This window comes from Leptonotus elevatus, chromosome 16 (genome assembly GCF_054856555.1).
Source record: "Leptonotus elevatus isolate MCC_2025b chromosome 16, RoL_Lele_1.0, whole genome shotgun sequence".
Lineage (NCBI taxonomy): Eukaryota > Metazoa > Chordata > Actinopteri > Syngnathiformes > Syngnathidae > Leptonotus > Leptonotus elevatus.
The window spans coordinates 17,220,489-17,241,915 of record NC_141254.1 but is presented as its reverse complement, the minus strand read 5'-3'; the positions used below and the strand labels follow the sequence as shown (position 1 = coordinate 17,241,915).

General features: G+C 40.4%; 3 protein-coding genes across 3 annotated transcripts; 1 reads left to right on the top strand and 2 right to left on the bottom strand.

Annotated features, from left to right (window-relative positions):
- Positions 1 to 2,956: 2,956 nt before the first annotated feature.
- Positions 2,957 to 8,793, bottom strand: b4galt4 (UDP-Gal:betaGlcNAc beta 1,4- galactosyltransferase, polypeptide 4). Its single transcript, XM_086057950.1, has 7 exons — positions 8,328 to 8,793; positions 6,769 to 7,198; positions 6,045 to 6,277; positions 4,797 to 4,984; positions 4,536 to 4,658; positions 4,033 to 4,137; positions 2,957 to 3,943 (listed from the first exon to the last, which is right to left on the bottom strand). The coding sequence occupies exons 2-7, from the start codon at positions 7,028 to 7,030 to the stop codon at positions 3,814 to 3,816; spliced, it is 1,041 nt and encodes a 346-aa protein (XP_085914076.1). The 5' UTR covers positions 7,031 to 7,198; positions 8,328 to 8,793; the 3' UTR covers positions 2,957 to 3,813.
- A 1,304-nt stretch (positions 8,794 to 10,097) lies between these two features.
- casr (calcium-sensing receptor) lies at positions 10,098 to 15,535 on the bottom strand. Its single transcript, XM_086098840.1, has 7 exons — positions 15,412 to 15,535; positions 14,451 to 14,733; positions 13,500 to 13,806; positions 12,561 to 13,400; positions 12,263 to 12,493; positions 11,313 to 11,436; positions 10,098 to 11,233 (listed from the first exon to the last, which is right to left on the bottom strand). The coding sequence occupies exons 2-7, from the start codon at positions 14,630 to 14,632 to the stop codon at positions 10,098 to 10,100; spliced, it is 2,820 nt and encodes a 939-aa protein (XP_085954966.1). The 5' UTR covers positions 14,633 to 14,733; positions 15,412 to 15,535.
- A 2,562-nt stretch (positions 15,536 to 18,097) lies between these two features.
- On the top strand, positions 18,098 to 21,171 carry LOC147161062 (cationic amino acid transporter 2). The gene is made up of 11 exons (XM_086057606.1): positions 18,098 to 18,467; positions 18,572 to 18,727; positions 18,813 to 18,969; positions 19,109 to 19,242; positions 19,522 to 19,744; positions 19,809 to 19,945; positions 20,037 to 20,139; positions 20,266 to 20,390; positions 20,491 to 20,657; positions 20,872 to 20,980; positions 21,059 to 21,171. The coding sequence occupies exons 1-11, from the start codon at positions 18,098 to 18,100 to the stop codon at positions 21,169 to 21,171; spliced, it is 1,794 nt and encodes a 597-aa protein (XP_085913732.1).
- The last annotated feature ends 256 nt before the right edge of the window (positions 21,172 to 21,427 follow it).

Sequence of the window (21,427 nt, the reverse complement as noted above, 5' to 3'; positions counted from 1 at the left end):
TTTTTTTCCTTCTCCCTTCCACTGGCCAGTCCTCTGTGCTCTTTTCTATCTCCTCCTCTTTTCCTTCATTCCACAGCCTCCTTCACTCACTGGCTCCTCTGTAGCGAGCACCAACCAATACAAGGGAGGCCAATCATCTCAAGAAACGTTCTATTTATAAATCCGATTTCCCTACAAGATGTGTTTGAGTTGTGTGTTTGAATTTGAGGCTGTGATGTGGCACGGTTCTGAAGACATGTGGAGATTCCCGAAAGGAGATGCAGGTCTTCCATTTCTCAACTCTTATTTTTCCCTTCGCGTTTGCCAGATTTCTACGGCATGGCTTGCCCCTCTTGCCTTCCTGAATGCTCCCAGTGTATACAATTTCCTGTGCAAAGCGTCCAGGCTGGAAAACAAAAACAGAGGGGTTCTGAAGGAAGGAGGGAAGTGGGAGGCGACTTGAGTGAGGGCTTGAAGGGCAGATGGGAAATGGGAGGTGGGGGCGGAGGGGGTGGAGGGGGGTGTTAGGGTTAGGAGATGGACACATGGTTCTTGTTACATGCATTTCAGCTTGGACCAACCGGGGTCCGGACTCCCAGCTAAATTCAGCCAAACGCTTTTCTTCCACTTTTCCAGGCATCTCAAGTGGATGTCATCGCTGCATTGTGGCGTACTCACTGGTTGTCGTGATTGACTCCTTGTCTTCCCAGACTAAGTGGTTTTTACAGGGGAAATTACACACACCCGCAACCCCAAACTCCATATCTTGAGGTTCGAAATCTCTCCGCTGTGTACTTAACCTTTCCCAAAAAGTCGTATCTTAAGACCTGCTTTCCAATTGCAGTACATTCAACTCAGACGGGTCCACCGGCCGCAATGATTTACTCAATTGGATTTCAAAGTGCAATATGATGACAAGTGAAGCAGAAAATCCATGAAAACGTCGTCAGACTATTGTGGAGGCTTTGCTCGTCTATTTGTGTGGCCGCGGTAAAGCTTTTCCTATAAAAATGATCACCAGATCTGTAAATCGATATATACTATAACCAATCAGTCAGTTAATAAATCAAAACAGGGTTGATCCCTTCATCCCCTATTTCTTGGTCATAAATTGAGACATTTTGCGTTATTCTGTGTTTCTATCTGCGTCAGAACATTTTGAGGACTTACAAACATTAAATCAAGAACTGATGTAAAACAACACACAGATAAAACACTACCTTTTTAATCACAAGTAATCAAATGCAGCTAGCCTGTTGGCGGCTAGCTAACGAGCAGCTAGCATGAGAAGCTAAACTCAGTACGACTTTATGTCAAATATCGAAAACAAATGGTCAGAATAAAAGCCCCTTCTGAATTTGAGTTGAGTTGAGCCAATTGAATTGTTTGTTTACACAAACGGCCAAAACTTAAGACCCCACCTTTAATTATAACATTAGATTTGCTGATACCTACAAAAAAATATATACTCAATAATTATTATTCAGTAAAAGCGGGCCATTTTCTTAAATATGCCTCTACGGCTTGCTAGATGTCATTATACGCATAGCACGCATTGGGCAACAATGGCGTCAACACTGCCGTTGTATAAAATGTGCTTGAGAGTGTGTCACATGTAAGCTTGATGACCAGGCAGGCATGGCCTCTGGAAGACAAAGCTTCTTTCTGCACCATAGGAAGAGGACATGACATCATTTTGTCCATACAAAGCCTCAGACATCCCGCTCTCTCTTTGCCCTGTTTAAAAAAAATAATAAAAATAGCCGAGAGGTCATTGGATTTGAATAACAAGCGGCCTTCATTATAGAAGTCACTGCACATTTTATGGCTTTAAAATTTAGCTTCTGGTACAAATGAGGGAGTGGAAACGATGTGCAACTATTCTCGTTATGATGTGTAAACAGACAGTTTAACTTCACAGCAACAAGATTCTAAAGAGTGCAAGAAGCATTTCTGTGTGTTAGTGATTATTTGCTTATCTGTGCTCCAAGTGCCAATCATGACACCCTGGAAAAGCCAGATAAGATAAACTCCAGGAAAGATTGATGAACTGCTTTTCCTCTGGTTCCTCTATGATGATACCATCTAATTTGCAAACATAAGCTCCACAGTGGACACTCGGGGACATTTAGTTGTTTTTACACCGAAAGTTCTGCCATAGCAAATATATCTGATTCGATCATTGGGCTAGTTGTCATATTTTTCTACTTTCATTCTGCTGCGCTAATTACCGGTAAACTAAACAGCAGGTAATGCGAATGTTGCCTACGTACAGGACAGGAAATCTTGTTGCTTCTGCCTCCCAGTGGCCAGATCTATACACTGCAATCAGAAGAATCATTTCAAGCTATTCTTTTCATTTATTTCAACGACGTTACTTGTGGTGGAATTTGCCATAGAATGACAACAAAATAAGATCAAGTCACGATATGAAAATAATTGTAATTGTGAGCGCTTTGTAATGCTCAGGAGTGGAAACATGGGAGATAATTTATTCCATTTTAAAATAATTGTTTATTAGACATTTCCCTCCTATTTTCCCAAACTCAGCACCACTAAAAAAAAAAAAAAAAAAACCCCACAAAATGACACTTAAATAATGAATTGTGTTGTATAATGAATCACATTCAAAGAAAAAAAAACATATGTAGCAACATTGGTCTGTCGGGATTGGCAATATGTCTGAAATCATCAGAAAGTTCCAGCCATGTTGTGATGATCATGTGGACACAAAACATAGAAATTGTCACACACACACAAGAGGCCCGCTTATCCCTTATAAGATATAATGAAATTGATACGTGCGTCTCAAGTCTCATTACTAACCATCATGCAGTTTACTACTTATACTGGATAATGAGAGCTTATTGTCATTGGTCACATTTAGACACTGTTAAGGTAATATTGAGCCACCACCCATTACATTTTTCTGCAAACCAAGAACTGAAGGCCCCTCCCCCCCCCCCAAAATAAAATACACAATTCCATCTTTCAGTCGAATGAACATGGCAGCACAAAATTAACTTCGAGAAAAGGCAGTCAAGGAATATCATTGACTATTTTCATGTTACCAAGCTCATCTTTATCTGAGAGCCAGAGATTCCTTGTCTCACACAAATCCTGTAAGGACACTTTGCACCCCCCCTTTTTTTTTTTTAAACAACATTTTGGAAACGGCCCATCTTATTGCATCCTTCAAGTACATTTGTATTGCAAAACAAAAATTTCTTGAATAACATACAAATAATACTCTGAATGTTGTCAATTTCTAAGGGCACGCCCCAAAGCTGAGTATAAAGTATTCGATGTTATCTATAAATTATATTGAATCTAAAAATAAACTATCAATACAATTGAGGCTACTTTTAATGAACATAATTACTGTAATGTTTTATTCAGTCTTGCAATCATATCAAGACTTTTGTCTTTTGTCCAACGAGCATTTCAGTCCAGTGTTCACTTTTTGCTACTTAAACGTTTTGAGACCCCAATTTAAGTTCAGCTAAACATTTGGTCATAGATATGTTGAGCAATGTGTACTTTAAAAGTATAATATGTAAATGGAAAAAGTGCAATCTAGTCAAATTAAAAAAAAGAAAGAAAAATAAATGCATCGAATCACATTCAGTACTTTTAACCCAACACAGTCGTGAGTCCTGCATGGGCAGAACATGAGATAAAGCGAATGCAAGCTGAACAATAAAGCTCAACGTTCACTTTTGTTGCCGCAGAGACGTCAGCTTGAGATCAAGAAATGGATATTGCGGATTTGAACTTGCGCCTCAGCTGCTTCAAATGTGCAACAGTGAGCAGAGCTCATTTGAAACGTCAGTTCTACGGCTTTCCGATGTCGACGGTCACATTGACGTAGACTGGCAGCCTCTCCACTGATACTGTCTGATATTTGCAGCTGTTCAGTCCATCTTTTCTCCAAACTAGCGTTGTTCGTCTTAACAGCTTCATCCTAGATCGGGAGGAAACAAAAAAAAAAAAGAAAACAATTCAGGAAAACTAGAAATTGTTGCCAGAACACGACCATGACAAATGACCGACCTGTCTTTGTTGACCTCATTACCGCTGTCCCGCTTGTGGAACACCATCGTGTAGCGGGCGATGTCGCCCGGTGGTCGCACAATCTTCATTCTCTGTAGCTCCACCCTAAGAGTACACATGCAATGACATTAAGACCCTTCTCCATCAGTTTCGGTGTTCGGTTTAGGTGAACGGTATGAGATTTTTTCTAATAGTTTTTTTTGGTGAGCTAACAAATACACGCACGCACGCACGCACGCACGCACATACACATACTCACCCACAAAAAAATAAAAATAAAAATAAAAATAAAAATAAAAATAAAAATAAAAATAAAAATAAAAATAAAAATAAAAAATAAAAAATAAAGAGCAATGATGATGACATTTCCGAATGAACAATACTGAGCTCTTAGAAAAAAAAAGAAAAAAGAAAAAAAAGACCCTTCTCCATCGAGCAATAAATAGATGTGAACCAGTTTGTATCTTAAAAATATGCTTTTCAGAACTTGTTTCTTCTTTCACCTGATGCGTAGGTCGTCGTCTTCTCCGCCCCAACCCCAGTAGGTGTTTGCAAATCCATTCACTTTACGGAACTGCTCCCTGCTCATAGCCGTGACTCCTCCAAAGTATCCTTTGTAATGCAACCTGGTGGAGGGGAACACACATTTAAGACTATGAGTAGTTTGTGTCAGAGCATTTCCAATCATTGACTAATATCAGACCAGAGTGGGGCTGTTTTACGCAGGCATGCAGGAAATGAGTCTTTTTTTCCCAGGAACTTACTTGTATCCGGTGGCGTTCCGGCCAACAACCAGGTGTTTGGGTTGCGTATCACAGATGTAGAGATTGTGATCATTTTCAGGAACCAGGTCCACATCGTGGAAAATGAAGCAGTCCCAATTGTAATCTTTAAGCGCCTCCAAGTATCCCACGTTCAGTAATTTGGCACGGTTGAAAGTGGCATCACCAGCCTTTTAGTAGAGACAGTGAAATTAGAATACTAAAGACGATGATAAGGCCAGTGAAGAAGAAGGGGAAAAAAAGGTGAGCAGGATTCTCACTTTTAACTCAGAATTCGGACTTTATTCTGTGAATTCTCACTTTAGTCTCAGAATTCTCGGTTCAAAGTGAGAATTCTGACTTTATTCTCAGATTTCCGAATATTCTCTTAATTCTGAAAATTCGGACTATTCTCATAATTCTGACTTTAAATAAAGTCAGAATTCGGACTTTCTAAGAATAAAGGGAGAATTATGAGAATAGTCCGAATTTTCTGAGAATCTTTCTGTGAATTCTCACTTTAAAGTGCGAAATTAATTCAGACTTTATTCAAAGTAATTCTCGGAATTCTCATTTCAACGTGAACATTCTCAGAATTCCAAATAGTCTCAGAGTTCTGAAAATTCTGACTATTTTCAGAATTCTAACTAAAAATTTAAAGTGAGAATTCTGAGAATAACATCGGAATTTTTATTTTCTGAGAATAAAGTAATAAAGTAACAATTCTGAGAATACAGTAATTTCTGGACTATAAGGCGCACCTGACTATAAGCCGCGCTAGCTAAATTTGCGGAATACTCGAGTTTGTTACACATATAAGCCGCACCCGACTGTACGCCGCAGGTGTTTTAATGTTACCGCACCGGGTTCTCGCTACTTTCTTTTCCATAATGAGGGCGCAAATTGTCTCGCTCTTGTTCTGTCTCTCCTACTGCATTTGGGCTCACTTGGTTTGGTTTGCTCTGCCTGACGCTCTTGCGCTTCCTTTATAGTGCGCCCCCTTGTGATCTGAAGGATAAGCCGCACCTTTGTATTAGCCGCAGGCTCGAAAAAAAGTAGTGGCTTGTAGTCCAAAAATAACTGTAATCAAAATTTTCAAAATTCTGACTTTATTCTCAGAGTTCGGATTTTAAAGTGAGAATCCTGCCAACCTTCTTTTTTTTTTCTTCTTTACGGGCCCTAATACTCGCCCGCAGAACACTATACAAGAATGCTCATACTGCACATCCATTATGTCAGCGTTGACGGTACCTGTTGGATGACATAAACCGCATAGTGGAGCTGCTGCCTCTGCAGGAAGGGATGCAGGTGGTGCAGCAGGTAGAGGAGGTGTCGCTCTCGGTTGCGATGGGGAATGAGGATGGCCACGCTGTGCCTGGCCGTGCAGGACAAAGGCTGATACTGGCCTTCAGACACTCGCTTGTTCTCTTCCTCCACCTCCTTCAGTTTCAGAGAGGGCTCAAAGTTCAGCTTCACCGCTCCTTCTGCGGAATCAGAATTTGTGCAATTCACAAAGATCTTTTGATAGAAAATACACTTGAGAGTGAGACGTCTCTATATCTATTTGCACCTTTTGCTTTTTTATTGAGCTTTTTGTTCCACTTTATCCAAATCAACGGCCAGCCATATCAATTTTAAACATGGTGTAATACATGAATAACAACAACAAATATTAAAATCGTTTAAGGTTGAAGCAATAATATTACATTGACGATTGGCCTCTCTTACATTGAAGTCTGCCAAACAATCCTCCATCTTTTTATTGTTTTACTATATTTATTTTGTCACTTGTCAGGAAGAGCTGACATACAGCAGCTCTACCTTTTACAAATATGGCCTACTAATGACCATTTATAATATTTATTTAAGTCATCCACACATCTGCACAATATAATGAGATCCAACACCGCAGGTGATCTGTTACAAGAATTCTATGTTTGCAAAGACAATGCATCAAATGTGGCCGTTCACTCACGTAGCAGCGGCGACTCCCTAGGGCATTCTTCGATTGGCGTTGGTGTAATTAAGCGAACCGCCGCCGACGTCCCCAAGTTTGCCACGTCTTGCGTGCTCTCTCCTTGAACGAGAGGCTGCGTTGCCGCCGAGGGGACCAAAGCAGATTTTACGCTGCCGCCGTAGAACATGGAAATCCACGCCAGCACGGACAGAGAGAGAAGCAGCAGGAACACGTACTTGACCCTGCGCAACATCTTGCACGCGGACGAACAAAAGGCCATGGCTGTGTGATGATGTTCTGGCTTTACGATTTCAAAATGTGTTCTTTAGGTCAGGAGCAGTCAGCACGTGACAGTGAAGCATGTCGCTGCTTTCCACTTTCCACCGTGCGGTTCCATATTGGCGTTAACATTCGTGATAGGAGCCAGAAGACGATGAATCGATATCAGCTGTGAACGAGTGAGAGATCAGATGTTAGTGCACAGAAAAATAACACTATGTAATATTGTCCTAAAATATACAGTAATGACAATTAAATGTTTCAACGGTTATACCATCGCAACCGATACTCTTTTTTAGCGCCTGTGTGGCATTTTGTAGTTTATTAGCATTAAGCTAAAGTATTAACTACACCATGACCGATATAATCTTTCAAAAAATAGCAATTACACTTCACTCAGTTGGAATCGGTGTCATGTAAATTGCAGGTTCAGTATCCTAAGATATGTTCCCTTGTGTTTGGCGCTATTAGTTTAGCGACACTGCTAACAGGGTCATCTGAATGGTTAACAACTGCTTGGTATCATGTTGTAGATCTGTTTGAATTGTCTATACTGGCTTACTGTCTATTATCATTCCATTTTCTTTTTTTCTTTTTTTTTATCATTCCATTTTCTATACAGTTTGTCCTCATTCTTACTCGCCATAAATGTAACTAAATACTGACTAGACACTTAATTAGGTACACTTGCATAAGATCTCCCATTTATTCATGTTCTATAGCCTCATTGGGATTGCAGGCAAACAACCATTTATACTCACACCTTCATTTAAATTTGCGTGTATTTGAAATGTCAAAATGAGTCAAAGTGCATGCAGAAATGTGGAGAACAAACTCTACAAAGGCCAGGATTTGAACTCAGAACCTCAGAACTGTGGGGCTGAAATGCTAGCCATTAAAACCCAAAATGTATTGTGCATTAAAAACAGAAGATGGGATTTTCTTTTGTTTAAAAAAAAAAAGGAAATGATGAACATGTGGCGGCCATATGAAATGACGTAATATCTTAAGACGTAGTTTCATTAAATAAGAAAAACAAAAATTCCCTTTACAGGAAAACATTTTTATCATACTATGTTAATATTTATTATATCGATTAGTACGTATCGATTAGTATCCAAAATATAAAATGAAAAGGCGTAAACAGCAATACAAGAAGACATTCCGTTGCCAGTTAATTAGTAAACAAATTGATAACGTGAAGCTGCACATTAACAATCACAACATTAACGTAAACAAACAAAATGTTAAAAAAAAAAAAAAATTCTCTATATTTTGGTATTCTCATAAATACTTACTTCAAATGACCTAATGATGCTTGTTTTTCCTCGAAGTCATCTTCTTTTCGGGACAAGTTGCGCTAGCATTTGCTAGCTCCACGAGCATCCCATTATAGTACAATACCCACGATAGTACATAACATTTCATTTGTAATCATGTCACGAGAAGAGACACAAGTACAAGTGGACACCTTTCACAAAGGCGACACGTCCTCCTCCACCCGGATTCTCTCCATGTTTGCACACAATCCACACGTCGTTATCTGCGTTACTGGCTGTTACCTCCTCAGTGGCTTCTCCCTACGTCAGCAGACAAATGGGCACGCCTGTTGTAAAAGGACAGCTCGTGGAACATTTAAGCATCTTTTTGTTTCGGTGAAAGCAGAGAGGTCTTCGTTTCGATATTGACCACAGTTTTTGTTGCCACTTCCAAGGCTGTATGTAGCATGTCACTCCCTTGTTGATGGCTGTAAAGTCAACGCAAATGCATGCACTTCCGGCAGGGGGCTCTCATAACAAAAGCACATCCGGCTTTTACTGTGAAATTTCAGGATGAATTTAAAATGTAATATTACATTCGTGTCCAGTGCACGACAAAATTAACAACAGTTTTTTTTTAATGCGTGAATTGACCAATACATATTTACAGTCCTCTTCGTCATTGTTTACATTTTAATAAGACCAAGATGACACCTATCCATTCCATTAAAATTTAAATGATATAGTTTAGTGTTTTATTCCTGTCGTAAATATAACGTACTTCTCTAGTATATTTAGTTTGCATTGTGATTATCAGATTGACTAACCAACTTTTCAAATGGATATTACAGTGTGGTACTTATATTATATTCAAAATGAAAGTCTTCCTCAAGAACTGATTGACTCAGAATGTCATTAGAAGTAATTTTATCAATATCTTGTCATATAGTTGGCCATTTTACCAGCTAACCATTAGTTAAACACTATTATTACAATTTGTAATGCCTGAGACAAACAGATATGTATTTTCAGTGTCATAGTCACACTGCAGATCAAATGTGCACATCATGCTGGTCTCAGCTGGACATCCATTTGTTGTTTGGTGGGTCTCTAGTTGTCCAGCTGCTTCTCAGCCTGTTTTCAAACCTGTCAGGGTCAACCCTGATCCTGAAAATCTCAGCGTGTCATCCTCAAATGCCCTTTGCACTCCATAAAAAGAGGAAAAAAAACAGATTTCCCAAAGCTGTCAAGTCAACATGTTTCATTAAAGCTGCAGCTTTGAATAGTGGAATAAATAAAGTAGCAAAGATCTTCAAAGCTACATTTTATTGGAATAAAAAAGCCAAGACAAAAAAAGCTTTGCGGGTCCTTCACAAATGCAAAGATGCGACTTTGTTATCTTCGCAGTTGAGTGGTTTTAAACAAATAGTGCCATCCTCAAAGGTGTTCCTCCCCGATGCACGTCAAAGCTGCCTATAGTGTAGGCCTGTTGTCTGAATAGCATTTATATGTGAAACACATTTGCACTGTTTGCTCTTGCCACACACTTGTGATAAGCAAGCACAGAAAGTTCTCTAAAACTCAACAGATTCTCCATGAAGCCTTCACTGCATATTTACTAACTGATCATATTAAAAGTGGACATTCATTCTCAACAATATCAACATCTCAATAATGTGCAAAACTAAATATGTATTAAGCACACATTGGCCAGTCAAAAGTTTATTATTAGGCAGGCTGAACATGGTTTTCGTTCCTTTTTTAAAGTCCCGCAAAAAAAAATAAAAGGTGCAACTAAAAGGTAGGCAATCACATTAAAGAACTCCTTCTCGACTCCTCAAAGCTCAACGACAACATGACTGTCCCGCTGCCAAAGCTCACTCTCGGCTTGTTCCTTCCAGAGGGTGTTTCACCACCGTCGCCGTTCGTCTTGAGACTGATGGAGGACGACGGAGAGGAGGCAGATGATCCCCCGATGCTGCCGGACTTTTTTCTGGACACCGTGCCCTGCTTGAGCGTGGCTTTGGCGGCCACTTTGAAGGCATGGGCTGCCGTGCTGCACCTGACTTCCTCTATGGTGTTCCTGGAAGATTTGAAGAGGATGATGTAGACCTTGTTGAAGAAAATACAGGCCAGCATCCCGAAGCTGGACGCCAGAATTGCGATGACTTCCACCGCTGAAACAAACTTGCCGTAAGTACTAAAGTAAGCGGGGATGAAGGAGATCCAGACAATGAAGAATATGAGCATGCTGAAAGTAATGAACTTGGCCTCGGTGAAGTTTTCTGGAAGTTTGCGGGATTTGAATGCAAAGAAGAAACAGATCGCCGCCAGGAGGCAAGTGTAACCAATGAGAAACGCAAGAGCCATCTCAGAGCCCTCATTGCAGGTGATGAAAATAATCTCATCGATGTCGTGGTTCATGTAGCTGGAAGGGGGAGCGTTGTAGAGCCACACGACGCATATCATAACTTGGACAAACGTGAAGAGAAACACCAAAAGAAACTGCAGGTTTAATCCCCACCATTTACGATGGAAACTCGTCGGGATCTTGGCCTCAAACACCAAAAGCACTCTGTTGGTTTTGACGAGGATGCAAGAGATGCAAAGAACAAAACTGACACCGAAAGCCGGTTGACGCAGACGACACATCCAATCGTGCGGCTGTCCGATGAAGATGAGCGAGCTGGAGAAACAGCAAATAAGTGAGAAGAGCAGCAAGTAAGACAATTCCCGGTTTGTGGCCTTGACGATGGGGGTGTTGCGGAATTTGACAAACACTCCCATTACCAAAGCTGTCAAGACAACGCCCAGTACTGCGCATATGGCCAAAGCTATCCCGAAGGGTTCAGTCCACGACAGAAACTCTATTTCCTTTAAAAAGCAGGAGGTGTGGTTTCCACTGGACCAGGAATTATGGGGACATTTGGTGCAAATGCTGGCATCTGTGTGGACAATAAGATCATCCTCAGAATTTCAACTTTCCAAGAATGCAACAAAAACCTTTCAGCGTTGTCAACGTACCTTTGTGGTTGCTGTACTCTCCATCTGAGCACTCAGTGCATTCAAAGCAACAAGTAGGCATGCTGTCGATGATGCCCTTTCTGGTGCCGGGTTCGCAGTCCTCACTGCAGTTGGAGAACGGCACCTGACAGATTGGAAGTTGAGGTACTGTAAATGAAAGTTTTCTATACAGTACTATTCATCCCAGGCTTCCCAATTCCTGGTCCTTGAGGTGCCGGAGTTCTGCAGGTTTTAGACGTTTCCATCCTCCAACACACCTGATTCGTATATAATCAGCTTATCAGCATGCTCTGCAGAAGCCTGGTAACGATCTTGATCTTAAGAATCAGGTGTGTTGGAGGACAGAAACATCTTAAACCTGGAGGACTCCAACCCTCAAGGACCAGGATTGGGGAAGCCTGGTTTACCCTGTTTGCAGTCACAGGTGAGCATTCCGTCAATGACGGACGCCCATTTTGTTGACGATTAACCAATGACGGATTTTTAAAGAAATTGACGGACTAAGCATTGCGGGAAGTAAGTTCATGTCCATCAATTTAAATAATCAATAACCGGGTCAGTGCCAACGGACCATCTCAGTTTGACATCAGGCATGTTAGAATCCTTTGGTGCACCATTTTACGTCAAGCGATTGACAGACTGCGCACATGAAATTTATTGTCGATCCTAAAATAGAGGCTGTAATTTAGCAATGATGGAAGCCTGGTGTTAAAATAACTTTGACAGATTGACGTTTACACTTTGGTTCTGCCTGGAATATTGACGAAGGGCGTCCCGACTCTTGACCATTGCCAAAAAGTTCATTGACACGTTTATGGCCTTTGCTATTCTCTTTACTATCACGTTATCCTGCCCACATGCTTCTGACAAACCAGTTCTGGAATTTCTGTTCCAGGCTGAACTGAACATTTTTTGACGACCCCAAACGAAACATAGCAAGTGGTATGTACCTCCAAGCTGTATCCGTTCCAGAGAATCTTTGTCTTGTCAATGACCAGCTTGCCTCCCCTCTTTGAATGAATATGATCGTATCCAACCTCCTCAAAGACCACAGAACCATCTTCAGCAGACCTGTGCCAGTTGATGATTGTGTACTTCGCCGCCACGTCGAAGTTCTCATCAAAATGCATCTTGCCTCCCACACTGTTGGTATATTTCAGATGTCTGAGCTGCTTTAGTACCTGTGTAGCACAAAGTCTTGTAATTAAATACATTCGCACCTTTGTTGAATACGTGCAAACGGTTTACCTGCCATGCCTCCATTTTCTTTATATCAGCGCAGGAGTTGTTTGCAAAAAGTCCTTGTCCAGGTGTACAGGTCAGAATGTTCTGCAGGGCCTGTGCAATAGAGTAAACGGCGACATACACATTGTATGAGATACGAAGGTGGGTGTAGTCCAGGTATGGCGTCTCCACACTGGTGATGTCTTCCTCACCAGTGCACAAAGGCCTAAAACTCGTGCTACCATTGTCACTTTCTTGGAGCCTCGGACTGTCTTTCAGATAACAGTTAAAAGTTTCCTCCCAAAACTCCCTGACAAATTCATTGTGACTATCTTTCTTTGGTTGGACTTGTTGCAGGAACTCTCTAAACTCGGGAATATGTCCCGCCTTTAAGGCAAAGCCAACGGTGCCTGCCACCACATCGAGATATTCGGGTCTCGCGATGAGGGAGGAGCTTGCCCAAGCTTCACTGGCGATCCAAATTCGATCTGTGATGTTTCTCCTGACCATCTCCTTGATTAGAGGCTCCACATCGGGACCACTGGCGAACACCACGATAACTTTGGCGCTAGAGTTTTCGATCCTGTCGGCCAGCGCTTGGATTTCGTGGTCCTCCATGTACTGCGAGATCAGTTCATTGAGATGAATGCAGATGTCTCTCTCCTCCATCTCTTTCTCAAACCTTTCGATACCGGGCCGCCCGTAGTCGTCATCCGAGGCCACAGCAATGACCCAGTTCCATTGGAAATACTCAATTACATCCGCCATGGCCGTAGCCTGGTACTCATCCGAAGGAATGGTTCTCATGAAGGACTTGTACTGGTTCTTGTTACTTAAGAGGCGACTGGACGATGCATAGCTGATCTGAAAAGGCAACGTGCAATTTTCTCAGATCAATAGATCGCGGTCCTACATAGATCTAAGCATACAAACTCGTTTACAGTACACATACACCGGACTTACCTGCGGAATATAAAACAGTCCCAATAAGTTTGCCACTGCTGTCGAGACAGCAGATCCAGCAGCCCCTACGACCGCGATGGTCGACGGGATGTGGTCAGTGCAGTTGCAAAACTCATCCAAATTCAAGGAGTCGATCTTATTTTGGGCCACAAAACTGAGAGTGGCTTCCAGGGCCTTTGACACAGTGTTGCACGTGTCAAAGATCCTGTAGCCCAAAGTGATGTTGGGCAGGAGCGTACTGCTGTTGTTGATTTCCTCAATTGCAAAAATCATGGCTTGCAACCAACGGAAACCGCGGAAATTAAACCTGTAGGACAAAATACGATAGATTTGACAGTTTAGAAAACAGATGTCAACATACAGCAGAATATACTCATGTGGCAAATCCAGGTCCAGAACGTAAAAATCCTGCCATGGTTTGGCTTTAGCCACAGGTGCTTTTTGCTCAACTGGCAGGTAAAGGAGCTCTTACCTGCCGCTTTTCAACTAGACTGTCCATTCTGACCAATAGGTTCCAGAACTGTAAAAACATATTTCTTAATATCTCTTGTGAGAGTTGGGAAATCTATGTTCAGAAAGTAAAAACCCTGCCACAATTTGGCTTTAGCCACGTTGCTTCTACTCAATCAGCGTTTTCTACTTTCTCGACTTGGATTTGGTCCTGCCACAGTTTGGCTTTAGCCAAAGGGGCGTCGACTCAATCGGCAGGTAAGAGCTCATTTACCTGCCAATAGAGTAGAAGCACCTGTGGCTAAAGTCAAACTGTTACAGGAGGGACTTCTCTGGACCTGGATTTTCCACCTCTGACAAGGGATGGAATAAAAATTGACCCGTACTATCTGCAACCTTAGTTATTATCTTTGTATAAAGAAAGGATTCTGATAAAGCTCTCATATTTGATCTCAGCTTGTTCAGGTGTATTTAATATTGTGGCCTGTGTAAGTCGATCACCTGACACATTGTGTGGACTCAGGCCGTGCTGCCAGGTCTTGGTCTTTGGATGCAACCCCAAAATGAATGGGGAAGAGCCCCCCGAGCAAAATATCACCAGTCATCTGTGCTCGTTGATGAGGCCCATAGGTGGACGTGACATAAGTGCATCCAAGGAGCAGCAGACAGCACACAAATCGCATCTTTTTCTGCCGGGCGGGATTCTTCTCTTTTCAGCGAAGACACTAGTTTTATCTCTGCTCGCTGTGCCACCCTGTGATGTTCATGTTCGCACTGGTGGTATCTGAGTGGAGAAAGGAAGAAGTGTTGAACCAAGAGAGGAGTCTGACTTTAATGAGCCTGCTTGCTGCAGCCTCATGCTGTGGCCAGTGAACCCAGTCATCATGGACGACGGCCAAATGGAGCCCGCATGCATCTCGCTAATACCGTTGGAAAAATGCCGGGGCAGAGATGTGATAATGAAGTGACGGCCACCACACACTCTGCTTAACCAGCTAAATTCTTCGCAGGAATACAAATTCTCGCAACCAAAATTTTTGGTCATTGAGATTTTGTCACAAAGGCCAATTTTAAAACAACTTTGAAATAATGGGTGTATTGTTACGCACAGAAGGAATTTGTTTCCAGCATTTGGTGTCACATAAGTCCAACATGTGGTATATTATAGTAAGTTTTTACCACAAACATATCAAAATATATGATGTAAGCAACTAATGATTACATTATTTCACTCTGAAAAGCAACCCAATAAAAACTGACGAGAACCTCAAATCCTCAAATTGACACTATATACATTACATCAAATTTCCCATTAAAACGGTAAAATTATGTTAAAAAAAAAATGCAAGCACAAGATTAGGTGATTACAAGTGTTTTGTAACAAAGAGCATTGTTCATGGAAAAAGGTCAACTAATATTGAATTCTGTACGAACGACCAACATTTCCCAAAAGTGAACTTACCTCTAAATCTCTTTGTGATCACTGTAATAAAATCCACTCAAAGAAGTGCAGTAAGTCATTTAAAGGTGTTTAACCAAAATATCCCTGAGTGCGGAATGAATTCAGTGGACAATTACTTTGTGAGCCTACTTTGTGGACTTGATGAATGATTAACTGGGAGAAGGTTTGTCCATTTCCTACAGCTAATAAAGCCCACTCACCCTCCACTCCTCCTCGCCTAACTTCATCTGCATACCATTAGGAAGATTTCAATCATAGTATTAAGTCATAGATCACAATGAGTTCAAACACAAAATGATCTGTTTTGTATATTATTTTGTGTCCGATTCTAATCTGCATAACTCCATGATAATGAGAATCCGTAGACGCTGTGGATTGCACCATTAGTTTCCTCAAACAGTGTCCCTTCTGCTCCGATGACCCGCTCCTCAATTTGTTGCTGAGCAGATGTCTCTGCTAAAAAACAATTTCAGTTGACAACACTCAACTGACAATGCGGGATCCTGGTTGTGTTCCTAAATTATTTGTTGCTCTTTGACCGTGTCAAAACTGAATATACTTGTAAAGGCAGACATTTTTGATGCAGTTCTTTTATTGGACTCCCATGAGAGAGCGGCCAATGCTGAAATCTATCAAATATGAATGAATTGAGCACTATTTTATCCTTACTATTTGAAGCAAAATAATCCCATCAGAAACACGAATGCAAGAATTTGTGAGAAAAGTAAATGGCTGGTATGCAGTTGGAAGTCCGAGTAATGCTAAACTGGTGCAAGGTAAGGCAAGCGCGCAGTAACAGCATTTTCCACCAGGCTATCGGTGTGGATGATTTTGTGACTGTTAACGTCAAATCCATTCTTTTATTTTATTTCATGCTTGTGGTCAAATGAGAGATCAGCAACAGCAAACATGACCATTTCGAACTACATTTTGAATGCTTAGCATGACCATTGAATAAACTCGCTTAACATGTTTCACTTTGATGTTTTTTTATGTTTATTGTTGAGGATATGTTCTATAGTTTCCAGCTTCCCAAATTCAATCATGTGAATTTACTCAATGGTGATCGTATTATTTTTTATTTTGCCAACGCCTCTAAAACAAACAACCTTCTATTTGACACGTGTCTAATGGAAACCATTGGTACACAAATATGAGACAACCCATCCTCAATGGCTGCCTGGACTCTATTACTTACTTTATGAAATGCCAGCATCCAATCATTCTAATTCTCTCCCTCTCTCCTTTTCTCCCTAGAAATGGCACATGCGTCTGAAATGTAACATAACGCATCAAAAAATGCTACGCTATGAAGAGTTCACAGTGACGGGATTGACATATCCACACAAGTGGTGTGGTCTGAAACGCGGTGAAAGTCACTCTCATACTGCAAAGGTAAGGGAATATTTTATTAGTGCTATTTTTTTTTTACTCATCGTTATGATTACTAACTAAATGCCTTTATAATAAGTTCATAATGTAAATCTCATAATATGAATAAAAGTAATTTTGGGAAGTTTTTAGCATAAGTCTTTTCAGCAGGTTTTTCTCTGTGTACAGAAACTGTAAGAATTATAACTAAGTATAATTGTGTACATAATCACAACTTGTATCCTCAAAGCCCAGCAGTCATTGCACTAACTCAGGGGTCAGCAACCTTTACTGTCAAAAGGGCCATGGGCCCAAAAAATAATAATAAATCTGTCTGGAGCCGCAAGACTTTTAAACATTGTGATGAACAAAACAGTATGGACAAATTTAATTTTTTGCCTCTCTTTGTCCTTTGGACATTTTATGTTTTTTTGTTTTTTACTTTTTTTCCTGACTTTTTTCCTATTCATTTTCTGACATTTTTGGCAATTTTGTGGCCGTTTTATGGTCATTTTTGGGATTCCTTGTTTTGTAATTTTTATTTTATGCCTTTTTTTCTTAAATAATAAATTTTCTGACTCTTTTTTGTGCCAATTCCAAAGACATTTTTTGGTAAATTTCTGCCTTCTTTTGTTTTGGACATTTTATGGTGTATTTTTTAAATATTTATTTTTCTGCCTTTTTATCAAATAAATGTTCTGACTTTTTGGGCAATTTTGTGCACATTGACAATTTGTATGTTCATTTTTGGACAATTTTAGGTTTGTCTGTTTTAAAAAATAACTTTTTCAGTTACATTTCAACAATTTTATTTTATGAATTTGGACTCTGACATTTATTCAATATTTATTCATTGTTTTTTTCTAAATCGGTAATTCATTCAAATAATATTTTGTCAAAAAAATTTGAATAAAAATGTATATTAAAAAAAATGTATACTAATATTTTTAGAGATCTACAGGGAGTCACAAGAGAGGGACTAAAGAGCCACATGTGGTTCCAGAACCGCAGGTTGCAGACCCCTGTAAACAAAAAACATGTACAGTTGTGCTGTTAAGTTTACATAGCATGGCGGGATTTTTTAAAATGTATACCGTTGTTTGTGGAAAACCCTTTTTTTTCTAGAATCAGTCATTTTTCCCTTTTTTGTTGTTTTCTTTCAACACTACTCATTGTCATTTTCAAATCTTTAGATACAGTATCTTTGTTATATCCAAGTCAGTACAGCCCTGGATGAAACGCTATGTCAGACTGTTTCTTTTGTATTTCAAATGCAGACTTCCTTGTTTTTCATCACCTATAGTGTCTCACGAGGATGTCTGGTGCAAAGATCCTGCTGTTCCTTCAGAGCTTATCACGCAGGAAACCTCTGGAGCCCGAAGGAGAGGTGTCCAACTTCCGCCGCTGCCTGACTACACTTGACCTTGTGGCTTTGGGGGTGGGCAGCACATTAGGGGCTGGCGTGTATGTGCTGTCCGGAGAGGTGGCCAGAACCGTGGCCGGGCCCAGTATCATCATCTCCTTCTTGATCGCGGCCGTGGCATCAGTCTTTGCGGGATTGTGCTATGCTGAATTTGGAGCTCGGGTTCCCAAGACTGGTTCTGCTTACCTCTACAGTTATGTGACCGTGGGCGAGATATGGGCTTTTATCACTGGTTGGAACCTTCTCCTGTCTTATGTCATAGGTAAATACAGTTGAAATCCACCATCAGTCCATTTGTTACTGCTTATCCTATTCAAGGTCACGGCTGAGTGGGTTTTAAAAAATGGCCCCACTTGTTGCGTTTAGGGACATCCAGTGTGGCCAGAGCATGGAGTGGAACTTTTGATGACCTCATTGGAAATGTCATTGCAAATTCGCTGGGAAAACAAGCTGCCATGGACCTTCCAGGATTTGCTCCCTACCCGGACTTCTTTGCTGCTGGCCTTATTATGCTCTTGGCAGGCATGTTTTAACCGTCCACACGCTCAACTATTTCATCACAACTTTTTTTAAAATATCACTTTTGACCGTGTCATTTTCCATCTAGGGATTCTCGCATTTGGTGTTAAAGAGTCTGCCATCGTGAACAAAATTTTTACAGCAGTCAACATTGTTGTGTTGTTCTTTGTTATTCTCACTGGCTTCATAAAGGGAGATCTCAACAACTGGTACATTGATGAGGAAAATCTACGAAATTTACATGAGTACGCATCTTTTTTAAGTCCTATTACATTTTCTCTCATGCCTGCCTCTCTCATTCCTCTCCAGATGAATGAATAAAAACTGTACTTTCCTGTGTTTAATAATATGAATGACAATGGTTTTTCTGTCTGTCTGCTATAGAAACACATCCTCCCGGAATGAAACCATGAATTTTGGAACTGGTGGATTTTTCCCTTTTGGCTTTGATGGAACATTAGCAGGAGCGGCGACTTGCTTTTACGCATTTGTCGGCTTTGATTGCATTGCCACAACAGGTAAACTGATATAGTACACGCAACACTTAAATACCACAGGGGGGGAAATCTGTATGTATATATATATATACACATATATATATATGTATATATATATATATATATATATATATATATATATATATATATATATATATGTATATGTATATATATATATATATATATATATATATATATATATATATATATATATATATATGAGCATGATACCATACTGTATATGAAGTATATGTAACGGCAAATATATCTGTATGAGTATTTGTTTTCATCTTTCCTTAGGAGAGGAGGTTCAGAATCCCCAGAAATCAATCCCACTTGGAATTGTGGCATCCCTTCTCATTTGCTTCCTCGCTTATTTCGGCGTTTCCGCCGCCCTTACGCTGATGATGCCGTACTATTTGCTCAGTGCTCACAGCCCACTGCCTGCGGCTTTTACATATGTGGGCTGGGGCCCTGCAAAGTATGCTGTGGCAGTGGGATCCCTCTGTGCACTGACAACAAGGTATGAACACCAATCATGTTGTATTTATTGTTTCATCAAACCTGTTTTAATTTGCCTCCCCCAGCCTCTTGGGGTCAATGTTTCCTATGCCCCGAGTGCTCTTTGCCATGGCGAGGGATGGCCTTCTGTTCAACCTTCTCAGCAAAATGAGTGAGAGACAAAGTCCTGTCATTGCTACGCTGGCTTCTGGTGTTGTCGCGGGTAACAACAACAGTAGTAATAAAGAAATTTAATCTCAAATGTGAGACGTAATATTCTAATGTAGGCTACACTTTGCTCATGACTTTTGCAGCCATCATGGCGTTATTGTTTGACCTGAAGGCACTGGTTGACATGATGTCCATCGGAACCCTGTTTGCTTACACCCTTGTTGCCATATGTATTCTCATATTAAGGTAATTTTATGATATATATTTTTCTAACAAATGTGAGCCAAAATATGACTTTTGTTGAATCACTATGGAACTGTCGTTTGAATTATTGACCTAAATTTTATTTGTACATATCATGTATAAAAATAGATACCAAGTGGACGTCAATGCTGACAACAAAGAAGAGCCATTTACAGTCAGTGGGCTCTTTTTTCCTCATTCACAATGCACAGCACGGACTTCAAAAAATGTGTCTGTTATGACAGTTTGTATCAGTAAGTGCTTTTTTTTTTTTTTTTTTTTTTGCCATCCTCTTTTGGGATGACTTGTATGACTGTTTTCTGTTTCTGATCTTACTTTTTTCCCCCATCTCAGTATTTTTAGCAACCATCCTGAGTCTCCTCATATCCCAAGCTGCGACCTCGCTGCAGTCTTCGGAGTGGTGGATCGTGCTCTGTGTTGTTGTCGTGGCAGCGATTCTAAGCCTCACTGTCCTCATCATCGTGAGACAACCGCAAAGCACAATAAAAGCTGCTTTTATGGCATGTTACCTTTTGTCAATTACGATACTTACACGCTATGGAGAGACTAAGGAGAACTTGGTACTTATTCACAGCTTTTACAAATCAAAGAACTTTCTCTCTACCGCCTTTCTCAGGTCCAACTCAGGAATTTGAAATGTTCGTCCGGAGGAATTTTCTTCTGTTTTTACTTGTATGTTTACCTTTCACCGTGTTTCTGTTCTTTTACAAACAGGTTCCTTTTGTGCCAGTGCTGCCTATCCTAAGCACCCTGATCAATATTTACTTAATGATTCAACTGGGATCGGAAACATGGATACGCTATGCTGTGTGGATGGCTATAGGTATGTGAAGAATAGACTAAGTCTTGATCAACATGGATGGACATAACACAGATATATATTTTTCTTTCTCTCGAACAGGTTTAATCATCTACTTTGCATATGGGGTTCAGCACAGTGTACAGAAGCAAAGGCTCGAAAATTCACACAACCACGTCAGTATTAACAGAATCACTTCCAATGCGAATGGATAGATAAATTTTGAGCTACATTGTATTGGTTTGTTGATACAACATCTGATGATCAATAGATAATGGCCAGTATGATTTAATATATTAAAGGAGTTTTATTGCCGGGAATTCAAACTGACAGTGTTTTTTCCCTTTCTTTTTATGAACATCTGTATCTTTGAATCTTTTACTGTAATGCAGTTTATCTACAGTATTGTAAAAATAAAGACATTGACTTGATGTGAGTGTTCTTTTATACGGGTGTGAAGCAAAAGTTGAG

Bases quoted from the DNA above. Each gene is read 5' to 3' on its own strand.
- b4galt4 (XM_086057950.1), bottom strand. From the start codon at position 7,030: ATGGCCTTTTGTTCGTCCGCGTGCAAGATGTTGCGCAGGGTCAAGTAC. The intron at 4,985-6,044 runs GTACCGTCAACG...CTCTACTAAAAG, and splicing joins CGGTTTATGTCATCCAACAG to GCTGGTGATGCCACTTTCAA. The intron at 4,138-4,535 runs GTGAAAGAAGAA...GTGTACTCTTAG, and splicing joins GACGACGACCTACGCATCAG to GGTGGAGCTACAGAGAATGA.
- casr (XM_086098840.1), bottom strand. From the start codon at position 14,632: ATGCGATTTGTGTGCTGTCTGCTGCTCCTTGGATGCACTTATGTCACG. The intron at 13,807-14,450 runs GTGATCGACTTA...TTTGTCCTACAG, and splicing joins GAGTCCACACAATGTGTCAG to GTTTAATTTCCGCGGTTTCC. The intron at 13,401-13,499 runs GTAAGTCCGGTG...TTGCCTTTTCAG, and splicing joins GACTGTTTTATATTCCGCAG to ATCAGCTATGCATCGTCCAG.
- LOC147161062 (XM_086057606.1), top strand. From the start codon at position 18,098: ATGTCTGGTGCAAAGATCCTGCTGTTCCTTCAGAGCTTATCACGCAGG. The intron at 18,468-18,571 runs GTAAATACAGTT...TGTTGCGTTTAG, and splicing joins TCTCCTGTCTTATGTCATAG to GGACATCCAGTGTGGCCAGA. The intron at 20,391-20,490 runs GTAAGTGCTTTT...CCCCCATCTCAG, and splicing joins TGTTATGACAGTTTGTATCA to TATTTTTAGCAACCATCCTG.